The sequence below is a fragment of the Varanus komodoensis genome, unplaced genomic scaffold, assembly GCF_004798865.1.
Source record: "Varanus komodoensis strain SLA01 unplaced genomic scaffold, ASM479886v1 scaffold5, whole genome shotgun sequence".
Classification (NCBI taxonomy): Eukaryota; Metazoa; Chordata; class Lepidosauria; order Squamata; family Varanidae; genus Varanus; species Varanus komodoensis.
The window spans coordinates 49,575,721-49,587,879 of record NW_025336087.1 but is presented as its reverse complement, the minus strand read 5'-3'; the positions used below and the strand labels follow the sequence as shown (position 1 = coordinate 49,587,879).

The following is a 12,159-nucleotide window of genomic DNA, read 5'->3' as shown; positions in this document are numbered from 1 at the left end:
CAATTGTGTAATTGTGAAAATTCAAATTACATTAGCAGAGCTTTGCTGGAACCTTCCGTAATATGAGCAGATGAGCATTATACTTGTGCAAGTTCAACAGATTGAGCAAGCATATTACAGAACTGCTTGCACAACTGGATTCTCTTCTTCAACATAGTTCAGAACCTAGTTTCCACTAGGGCAACATTTGCACTAGCAGAATGACTGTTCGATACTGTCCTTATCCTGTAGAAACCATGTTCATTATTCACAGACTGTTCTTCTTTTTAGGTCACTACATGTATGTGGACTCCCTCTATGTGAAACATTTCCAGGAAGTGGCTCAGCTGGTCTCACCTAGGACAACGACCCCTATGTCAGGCTGTTTGTCCTTCTATTACCAAGTTCAGCAGGGAAATGGCATTGCTTTCACCATCTACATGAGAGATGCAAATGGCTTTTATGAAGAGCTTTGGAAAGCAGGAAGCCTAACGAGTAATGACTGGGTTTTAGGAGAAGCTGAATTCAGTGCCCCATACCCAATGGAAGTAAGCTTACAGAGACATCTGAATCTGCAGTTTGCCTTGACCTCCTCTGTACCACTCCTGAATTTTCTCTCTTCAGTGATGCTTCAGTTTTTGCCAGATGTTGTGTTTTCCTTGACCATACAGCTAGGTATTTCAGTGTGGTTTCAAGTCTTTCCTCTCATGCATGGTATCACTTTGTGGTCAGCTGTGAGAGGAACACTGTTCCTTCTTGAAGATTTCGGAAAACGTTAAGATTTAAACTTGCACTGTGCTTAATAACTTGAAAACAAAGCATCAGGCAATGGTTTCCTGCATGAAGGTGTGTTATGCATGTTGCAATGAAATAAACCACAGGTGTAGCAATAAAGTAACTAGACTTGGACTTTGTTTGCAGGTTATTTTTGAAGTTGCTTTCAACAGTGCCAAAGGGGGATATATTGCTCTTGATGACATTTTTTTCTCTCCAGTTTTCTGCAGCAATCAGACAGGTATGGATTTTCATCTTCCTTTATTTTTTTCTGATTTCTTTTCTTAGTTTAAAAATGTAAATGTAAATGAATTGTAGTGTAGGATTATTTAGAAGTGTAGGATTATTTAAAAGCTGTGTTCATCATGGGCAGTGCAATCATGTGCAGTACAAACATGTACCTTGTTCAAAAACTTTTGATACTTTAAAAATGATTCATGTAAATCAAGGCTCTCAATGCATCAGCAGCAACAAACACTGGTAATATATCACATATTGTAGATTAGTAATAAAATACCAATGACTACTGAGTAAAAAGAACTCTGCTCATTTTTATTACTACAGTGTTACTTTTAGACCAAACCTGAAACATGGCATAATGTACTATTTTTTGCCAAGATTCCTCATAGGCTAGTCTTCCTTTTCTAAATTGAATAACCATTTCAACATTACCAGAACCATTTTTTTAGTTAATAATCCATGTATGGTAGGAAAGAGCCCACCTTTTAAAACAGGCTAAAAACCAAGCTAAGAACTAAAACATACGTCTGTTGTGAGCCTTTGACCTAGCATTTCAAATAGTCTAGTAATGTAGCAGTTGGGTCCAAAAGTAAAGCAATTCCTTCTATGATACTGATTGATATCAGTCACCTTAGTCAATTTACTTTAGGACATAACCATGCAAACATCCGGTTTTCTGAAATCTGCATCTCCAGTAACCGGTATGCTGTCACCTGATGTTTAATTTCTTTATCTGTCTCACCTCCAGAGCATGCCATTCCAGAGTCCCATTATAAAATAATGTTCAGCTAGGTCCAGGAGGTAACTTGATTTCTCTACAAGTCAGCAAAAATATCTGCGTTTTGTAACATGAAGTATTAGTGTGATGGCCTTCAGACACATGAACTGAGGACCCAATATACACTGTACTAATAAAAAATGACAATGCATGCATAAATTATACTTTATGTTTGGAAAAGTAAAAATTTAAAAAGTCTTCAGTGTTAAGGGCATAACCTATTGTGATGTCCCAAACCTTTTGAACTTGTAGAGTGGGAGGAGCACAAGGGTGGAACTGTTTTGACTGTCCTGTGAAGTGGCTGAAATGGCCAGTTTGAGTGGTCTAACTGGTGCTTCAGAGGGGGAAGAAAATGAGAATGATTCACCACCTGGGTACATTGTACCTTGGCAGCACAGGACTCCTTCCCTTCTGTGGGCTGTTTTCTGTTTTTAAAAAAATGTTGGTATTTTGAAAAGATTTTACGATACTTTGTTGCATTTTTATAAACTGTTTTAAACTGCTCAGGGAACTGCAGATACTGGGAGGCACAGAAATGAATTAAAAACCAAAAATATTTGCACACATTCAGTTATGCCAATAAAAAGATATCAATAAATGTGGCAAATTATTGATGGTCCTCCAGTGTGCAGCTTGGGTACTCGGGGTGGGGGGGGGCTGTTAGTGGTTGTCCATTCAGAGATCACAAAACACATTCTCCCCTGTCCCTTCCCCTGCAAAAGGGAAGCTGTGCTGAGTGCCAAAGGAGCTGTAATTGTGGTAGGGGAGAGTGAGCCAGAGATGGGCCCTCCAAAGTGCTGCTTGGGCACTTGGTGGAGCACCTGTGCAGGCAGTGGCTTGGGTGAATCTTGCAAAAATGGCAAAGTGGCTTGTCTCCGGCATCCCTGGATGCACAAAAGGGGGTTGTTGGGGGGACCCAACAATCCAATGTGGGCCAGACAAATCCAAGAAGCGTGGTTTGGCCAGGTAGCTTGTTGCCCAGAACAAGCCACCCTGGAGGAAATGGTCTAGGTTGATACAACATTACAACCACCCACGGATGGATTGCTGGCTTGTGTGAGGCTGCTTATATAAAGTAAGTTTAGTCTAAAGAAAGAGTCACTATTTTTAGTAGTGCTTTCTCCAAGTTTTGTTATCATAGGTTAGTTTTTTTAAATTTAATAAACTTAGCATTCCTTTAATATTTCCAAAAGACTCATAATGAAGTCTTAATTAACAGATACTTATAATTAAGTATAATTATATCATATTATTATACTTAATTATAATTATCTGTGTTTTAAGTAATGAATAAACTAACAGTACTTTGATCAGTTGATACAGCCCTTAAAATCTTTATTTAAAAATCTTTAAAGCTGCTGAAAAGGTTTGCTCTTTGAGAAATGATAGGATATGATTATGAAATAAGATGTGATTTTAATGTTAAGGAAGCAAAATAGCAGATGTCATTTATCATAGAAAAACTTGAGGCAGGGCAAACAGTTTTCTTGGAATTCTCTGTTTAATATCTCATATATAAATCTCATATGTTTTTCTTCTCTTGCTCTGGTTTTTTTAATTACCTTTCAGAAATTTCCTTTGATCCCACGAAGGCAAGTTGCAATTTTGAGGAGGGTTTTTGCACTTTTTATCAAGATCACAAGGATGGCCCTGGATGGAGTAGGGTGAAAGTAAAGCCTAATGCATACAGGCCGGGAGACCATACTACTGGCATGGGTAAAGTGCGAAATCTTCTGGAAGAGCATGCTAATGAAATTCCTGAAATTTTGAATCAAATACCAGTTTATCACACAAGCTTTGTTGAAAATCTGGAACTCTCAAGACTAACATAATGATTGATCAGATTCCAGTGGCCCATAAAGGAACCCTGATAGTTACCATCAGTGTTTATGCAGTTGCCTTACATGTCCATGAGAAATAAGATTCAAATTTCACCAAAACAGGCAATCTTCTCTGTGGTCTCTGCACATCACACATATGGGCTTCTGTGCCTGCGCAAGGCCTAGATTGGGAATAGGTTAGGCTGAGAGTCAGTGACTGGCCTAAAGTCAACCTGTGAGCTTCATGACTGAACAGGGACTTGACCCAGGTCTCTCAACTCCCAGTCCAGTATTTTAATCAGTAAGCCATACTGGCTCTTGACTTTAAATCTCAGTCTATAAGCAATGTCTTCCCGCCACCCTATTTTTACTGTACAGTAAGTACCTGGTGGTCATCCAAGGATAGAAACTGGGCGATTGTGTCTGCTGTAAGGTACCAGTGGAACAAAAGGTATAGCTGCTAAATACAGATTTAGAGTAAATTCTGCTTTGGCCCTCTCAGAGATTTTGGGAAGTTTAAACCCAAAGAATGACAAAGCTGGCAAAATGCATAAATCGCTTATGATGCTGTGACAGTTTGATTGGTCCTAATAAAGGTATCATGATACTGTGGCTTTGGATTTTTCCCTCTCCTTACAGACCAATACACCTACCTTCTATTTTTATGATTGTTTTGATCAGGCATTGCCAAAAGGCAAAAAATAAGAACAGTGATTTACTAGGGACAGACACTAGAAAACGGACTGTTCCCAGTAAATAGGGGCAGTTGAAGCACATGGAATGATTCTCTTCTAGGTATGATATATGTGATCGTTCTGCTTTCAGGCTTCAGCACTTTCCTGAGGGTAATAAAAAGCAATGCTTATTTGATACTAACCAAAGTGAGACTATCAAGTGACATTACTCTTAAGCAGAAACGGCAACCAGATCAAAATCACCTGTTGCCAGCCAGGCTAACTTATCACTGACATAGTAAATGAACAGCTGTTTCAGATCTGTCAGAACAGAAACAGAAAGATCTTGGTCTAGGGAGCATTTGCACAACCGAGGTTTGACGGAGACTTGCTTCACTAGTTAGGTAACTACACTGGCTGATTCTGTCTTTTATTATGAATCTCTCTTTCTCAATTTCCTTTCCACTTTAGCAGTGATCATATGTTGACAAAATATTGAGAAAGGCCCAAAGGTGATGAAATCACAATAGGAATATGACTGCTGCCCTGGCTTCAGAGCCTGAACATGGACAGCCTCAGAACAGCTTTTCTGGAAAAACAAATTAGGGCTAAGATCCAGGCATAGCTACATTAACCTTTAGTCAATGATGTTGCAATAAGATAAGTCAGACCCAAATCTCTCTGTTTCTGGTTCATTTGTATATAATAATTCATTATGCTGTACTGCTTTCTGCGCTTCAAGATCCAACAATGTGTTCCAGACAAGCTTCCTAATGTGTGTTATCCACTGATGATATGGTGGTGACTGGAAAACCATGTACTATGTGACCCTAGCATCAATCCCATAATCAGGGAGTGGTGGCTTTTGAACTGAGCCAGCCTGCCAGCTGAGCTGTTGAAGCCAGGCTGCAGGAAAATAAGTATTTTAATTGTAAAATAGAAATTAGTTAATCCCCAGTGACAACTGGAACTGACTAGGTGCAACTGAAAACATACTAATGACAGAAAGCTTATTTAGGAGCCTTTGTTTAAACAAATCTTAAGAAATTGTGATATTTTATTATCTTCATGTGACAGTCGTAACTTGCAAATTTGCCAGTGGAAATTTTTTGTAACACCAAAACCTGATGAAACGCCTAGAAGTGTTCTAAAATAAGTAAATCCAAGGACTGTTAGAAATGTTTTAAACACTGTATTGTTTTGCAGGTTACTACTTGCTGGCAAACACAAAGTTTACATCACAGCCTGGGTACATTGGCCGTTTATACAGCATTACTCTGCCAGGAAATTTACAGTATTGTCTGCGTTTTTATTATGCCTTATATGGCTTTTTCAAAATGCGTGATACCCTGGCTGTTTACATCTTTGAGGAGAACCATGTGGTTCAAGAAAAAATCTGGTCTGTCTTGGATACTCCCAGAGGTGTCTGGACTCAAACTGAAATCACCTTCAAAAAGCCCATGCCTTGCAAGGTAACTGCCAGTGTTTTCTGCTTGGGTGATGGTTGTTTTGTTTGTCCTAAATGAGTTGTGGTGATCTGACTATAAAGCAAGAGGGCGACATTTTTCTTCCATACTTTCCAGTGAAATTTTCCACACTGATTGGAGTGTGAATGTGAGCAAGGATACTATTTGATGGTACAGCTACTTAACTGGTTTGAACTGCTTGCTGGTGCTTCTAAAAGAGGCAAATTCCTAATCAATCAAACCAAAATGGAGACTTTTATTTGAACAGAATGGAATATGCCCAACTCTTCCTGGAAAGAGACGCTCCAGCCATTGTCTTTTTGCTTAAATGTGTGTATTTGGATTTGAAATCACTCATTGCTGTCAACCCTGTAGCTGGGTCTAGTAAGGAAAGACCCCAACAATGGACCAGGTCAGTTGTGTAGCAATCATACTATAATTGATTTCTGAAAATACTGAGAAAATAAGGTCACAATTCAGCATTATAGAAATATTTGTCTTTGTAGAATCTCCATCAAACAAGCCTTTCTGGGTGGTTGTTAGTAATGTAGGCAATAGTTGTAAATCATTTGCCTTTTACATGAAAGAAAGACAAGGGATACCTATACCAGTGTGCACACTTGTAAAGTCCTCATTATTAGGTTCCTTCAGCATTTTTAGTTCAAGGTCAACTCAGAGTATATGTGTGTGTGTGTGTGTGGCTTTTTATGCAAAGCATGTATTTGTCATTCCCTACTCACCATTGTTTACAGGTTCTTTAGATGATGCTTTGACCTCCAGTTTTGCACCAGCATGTTCAGTGGGCATTTTTATTTATTTTATTTTGCAGTATTAAATTGCAAAAGCTAAGGAAAGTACTATTTCCTCTGGTGTATTTCAGCTATTCCATTACAACACAGTGTCACCTTGAGGTTATGAGGTGGAAAAACAGGAAAGGAATTACTCCTTGTGTAGTTTTGGGATCTCAGTTTTATGATGAAATGGAAAGTAGATACAGTATATTAACAGCCTGTGTAGAAAAGCTCACAGTAGCTGAAACATTAATCTTTTAGACATATGATAGTAATTACTGCCAATGATCAGAGGAGTGAGGGCTATGTTACCTCCAGTGCTCAGGCATATTGCAGGACAGATGTGAGGGAGATACTCCCTCTGTGTAACTTTGCCTGTGCTTTTGTGTGTGTATTGACATTTATTCATGAAATTCCGCAAAGGTCATGACTTGCATGTCAAAAACTGGTAGAATGTCCAAGATATGATTCAGTGCAGGGCCATCATGTCCCTGCATTCTGCTTGTGCTCATTTTTTAATTTCGTACCTACTTGGATTTGTTCAAGTTCTAGTCTCCTAAGAAATATTTCTGTAGAGCCATCATATTGATTCCTTCAGTTTATATTACAAAAAGCTGTGAAAATGAGCAAGTAGCACAACGGCATGCCATACTATGAAAAAGGCTGCTTTCTTAGGGAACAATCTTATGCACGTTTAGGCAGTAAGCAGTCCTACAGCTGCCAGCAACTATGTAAACATGCATAAGATTGTGTCCTTCGAAACATTTTCTTTTGGAAAAATGGCAAAATATTATGTGCAAGAAAAAAGAAAGAAACATATATGCATTAGATGATAACTTGCAAGACAGAAGCATTTGTTGGAAGGATTCAGGGTTTATAGTAGATGATGGCAAAGTGATAATAACCTCCTGTGTGCAGACTGTTAAAGTGGTATTATCCCATGTTCCAATGTCAGCTCTGTTCATAAATCTCATGCAGGAAAATATCCTGGTGGTACATGGCTAGCACTTGTTTGATCTGGCCTGTAGTTAATTTATGCAACTTTGGTTTTTTGGCTGTCTATGGAAATAGTAAACAGTCTTTGGCAGCCAAATTTGACTCTTGGCTATCCCTGAATGTCAAATAGAATGAGAGCATTAGATCTTTCTGTTGTTTCTTCCTATTGAGCCTTCCTAGTTACAAAACTTGGAAGAAACATTAACACTTTTTAACAACATATTTTACTCTACATTTGTCCTCAATGTATGGAATTATACATAATACAAATTTTGAATTGAATCTATACTTTAGTTTTTGATTATGCATTTCATGAACACATTTATTCTTTGCTTTGGGAAAGTTGCATAGCAGACGAATGAAAGAACTCTGTGTTTAAGGATGTGCATTTTTTTGTAGGATCTGTTTGAATTAGCCCTCTGAAGCAATTGCTGGCTGGAGCAATATACAGCAAACTAACAACTAGGCTGATACTAGTATGATATTTTGAAAAACATCATCTTAGAAAACTCGGTGGGTGTTATTTATCCAAATAAGCAATAAATCAAGAAAGATGCAGCTGCTTAATTTAACCCAAAAAACAAATAATTTACAATTCTTCTTCATACTGGAGTGAGATGTTAGTGTTCCAAATAACAGCAATAAACAAAGAAAACTAATCATCATGTGCAATTGCTATGCAACATTTATGAGAAAAGGCCATCAAATGTGCAATCCTATGCATATTCAAACAGAAAACTCCTACAACTGACTTAACCAAGTGTACCACCTAAAATTAATGTCCAGCTTAGTTAAAAAAGACTACTGTGTTTCTGTACGTTCTGTTATTTATTTATTTATTTATTTATTTATTAAAACATTTTTATGCCGCCCCATTCGCCGAAGCCTCGGGGCGGCTTACAACAATAAATTACAAGAAATATAAACATTAAAAACATTAAAAATACAAAAAATACAATATAAAATAAGCCGCCCTGGCCAGATAAGATCAAATAATATTCTCAGGAACCTGCATGATTCAGCTAAGGCAAAAGCCACATCAGAGTTACAGCTGGCTTTTGTCTTTTCAGAAGGGGAGACAAGCCAGTGCTTCTCTATTGAAAAATGCTTTACTCAGTGTAATCTGATGTTTCTACACTTACCATGGACTAATTAATTCAGGTTGCAAATCTTCATTTTGAGATTGAATCTATCTAAACTCGAGACCACATTACTAGAACAGTCAGTCAAAGTTTTGGACTTTTCTGTTCTTATCCTCTGCTTTTTGTATCACTGAGCCTGATGAAAAGTTCTGGAGAACTTGAAAGCTTGCAAATTTTGGGGCATTTTGCTTGGTTTTAATAAAAGTATTGCCCAATTGTGGTTTTGGTTTTTTTCTCCCCTTCTCATGAACCAGCACAGCTATCTTTGGTTTTGTTGTTGTTTTTCTCTTTTTAAGGAAAGGCAGTACATCTTTCTGGACACACAAACACACCAGGATCTAGCATAGCATCGATACTTCTTTATTTGAAGCAGAACACCCATATAGTTCTGTGCCTAACTCCTCAGTTTCAAAACTCATCTTCAAATCCCCACTCTTTTTTTCTCAAAAGCACTGCACTTTCCTAGCACCCTCTTTGGTAGAGAGGCTCAGAGTAGATTCTGTTAAAATTTTTGATTCACCATTCTGCAGCCACAGGAAGCTACAAATGTATGTACTAAGTTCATTTACAAATGCTATCTATATATCATAATATAAACTCCATGCACATTAGTGTTTGAGGGAAATATGCATGAGGGAAATAGCAGATAAGGAAAGCCTGTAGTTTGTAGTCCAAGTTTGGGTTTGAATTGGTTTACTTGTAAAAAAAAAAAAGTGTGTTTTATGCTTCAAATTGTGGTGCTCTATGTCATGCCCAGTGAGTTCAATAGTACAGAACATAATCAATTAGAAACTAACTTTATTTTGTGTTCACTGCAGATTTTTTTTAAAAAAATCAGCTGAGCAGAGATATAAATCACATGCTTTCAGATATTGAGGCAAAATTTTTAATGGTCAGTGTCAGTTCTGAAGCAGCAAGTAGTGGAAAATCAAAGCACTATTTACCATCCATAATGATAGCTATGACTGCTTGTAGTAATTGTTTCTGGCTGAATGCTGAAGTCATGACAGAAAGTTAGATTGCTTATTTTACATGGTCTGATAAAATGTAATATGTATTTCAGCTGTCATATTAACAGAAGACTATAACGATTCAGACTGCAGAGGAATTTGTTATCTAATTAGATTCCATCACCAATAATTATTAGAAGGGGGATGGTGGGGTGGTGGTGTCAATCTATTCCTAGTTTCTATTAAATCACAACTAGTCATCATTTTGTGCACTTTCCAGGAAGCCACTGGATGTCACTCAAAAGACATGACATATAAAAATCCACCAAGAGGGCTTACTTACCCATCTCATATTTGACAGGTTATCTGCAAATTATTTAACCAGTTTAAACTGCAAATAGGACTGTGTGGATTAATTAACATATCTGAATGGCCTCGTGTGGATCTGGAGTGCTGACAAAGTATATGGGGATTTCATTTCTATCTTTTTACAGCTTAATTGGTAGAGTGACTGAAAATACTTTCCAGAAACTGTCCAGAACTCAACATGTTTATAATTGCGTTTGCTGCCTCTTGCAAAAGGGCTTTTTACTTTGAACATAATCCAGACAAATAGCGTTGGAAAAATTATAGCTCACAGTGAAATCTGAGTCTGCTGCAAGACACTTAGCAGATTTTGGCCTTTATACATTGATTCTTCTATTAATTATACTAAAATCGAAAAGAAAAAAATCATCTTTAGGTATAAAACAAAAGCCAACAAATGACCTTTTCCTTAAAGTCAGACATGCAATGTACATTATTCACCTGCTCACTACATCTGAATAATAATTCTACATGGAAGCATTTTGTTTTCATATAAATATATTAACCCAGTCTTGGAAACTATGGCAACCAAGTATTACATGATTGTGCTTGTTCTTATGCTTGCTTTCAATTATTCCCAGTGCTGACCATGTGCAGCAGGCCACTTATATGCAGTGGCTTACCACAGTTTCAGGACTTGATTTACAGAGGGATGGAGTCCCTTATTACTGTTGCTGTGTACTGATGGTCTTCTGCATAAATAAGCCACTATGAAGAGCAACAAAAACTGGCAACTGTGTAACAAATGCTGGCTGGGGTTTGCACAACACAGCCCACATTCAGGGTTCAGTATGAGTTATCATTGGACTATGGATTGTAGTAAAAACTGAGAGTCGTTGTTTGGCATAAACCCAGACATAGTAAAAAAAACCAGGGTTTGTTAACCATTAGCAACCCATGAAGAAAACAATCCACACTTGCTGGGCTGTGAACTATGGGTTAATGGCTTACCAACCAGTTTGTTAACATGGATGGGTCCACACAACCTATAGTTTAACAATCCACATTCAACCTTGTGGTGTGACTTCAGTCACTGAATGGTGTTAGATATGATAGCCCTCATTTAAGGACTGCGTATGGGTAGAATCTTAATTTTTGATATATTCATGCTAGGCTTCCTCATTAGCAACAATGCTGCAGTCTGTACTGTAAGGCTATGCCCTGTAGTAGTGAAAAAGTGAAGGTTAAAGTATTTAATCTTTCCAAGCAAGCCCACACCTTATGAAAAATATTTCTGCTTCAAGTGTTCGTTGGTTTAAGCATGGGAAACAGTTCTTAAATAACTCTCCCAGATATGAACCTGCCTATTGATTTATGTGTCCCATTTATTTCTTTTCAGATGCTCTAATGATGAAGACTGATCCACTTACCCATTCATGTGTATTACTATCTCTTGTATTAGTCCTTGATGGAAATTTATCAGATTTGTTAATTAGAAATTCAGATATATAGATGTGCTATTTTGTGCTAAGATGGGAGTATCCTGGAAATACAGAGAATTAGAAACTTCTAGCTTAAAAGCTTCATTAGAGAAACCTGGAAAAAATTGCAGAGGAGTCCCCTTACCAATAAAAGTATTTTTCAGCTGGAATGGCTTGCAGATCAATGAAGACAGGATAGTTTCTGCCATCAGGCTTATAATCTAAAATAACATGACACACAAGGAAAAAGGAGTGTGGAGGGGAAAGGAAGGGAAGAAAATTTGGGCTCTAATTGTTATAATTAAGTGGATGACTCAGATGCTTAAAATGGTCACTAAGACATTTGTGTGTGTCTCCCCCCTCCCCAAATCAAATTTCAGGTGGTGTTTGTGAGCTGGTGCAGAAGCTTTTGGGACTGTGGACTTGTGGCACTAGATGATGTATCAATGAGTTTAGGAAGTTGTCATGCTACTGGTAAGCTAAATGTGCTTATGTTTTTATTAAACCCACCAAAGTGTTTTCTCCAGCAAGAATATTTTGGTGTATGGAACTTATGAGAAAACTGAGTGAAGTAGTTACCGTTATGACACTGCTTCTGTCAGGGGAACTGGGAAAGGGATGATTCCCCTTCAGCTATAAATCTGTTCTGGAGAGTTAATGAAATCTTCACAGCAGATTTTTGTGAGGCACAGAAATATGATTGCTGTCCTTGTTTTCCTCTTGATATCACATTCAGTACCATATTTATTCTTCTGTAGTTAG

General features: G+C 37.7%; 1 protein-coding gene across 1 annotated transcript in view; it reads left to right on the top strand.

Moving 5' to 3' along the window:
- The window catches only part of MAMDC2 (MAM domain containing 2), a 58,471-nt gene that overhangs the window by 33,216 nt on the left and 13,096 nt on the right, over positions 1-12,159 (top strand). The window contains exons 6-10 of the mRNA XM_044446871.1: positions 271-527; positions 901-994; positions 3,341-3,487; positions 5,472-5,737; positions 11,778-11,871. Coding sequence (XP_044302806.1) covers positions 271-527; positions 901-994; positions 3,341-3,487; positions 5,472-5,737; positions 11,778-11,871 — 858 coding nt within the window. The remainder of the gene's footprint in view (positions 1-270; positions 528-900; positions 995-3,340; positions 3,488-5,471; positions 5,738-11,777; positions 11,872-12,159) is intronic.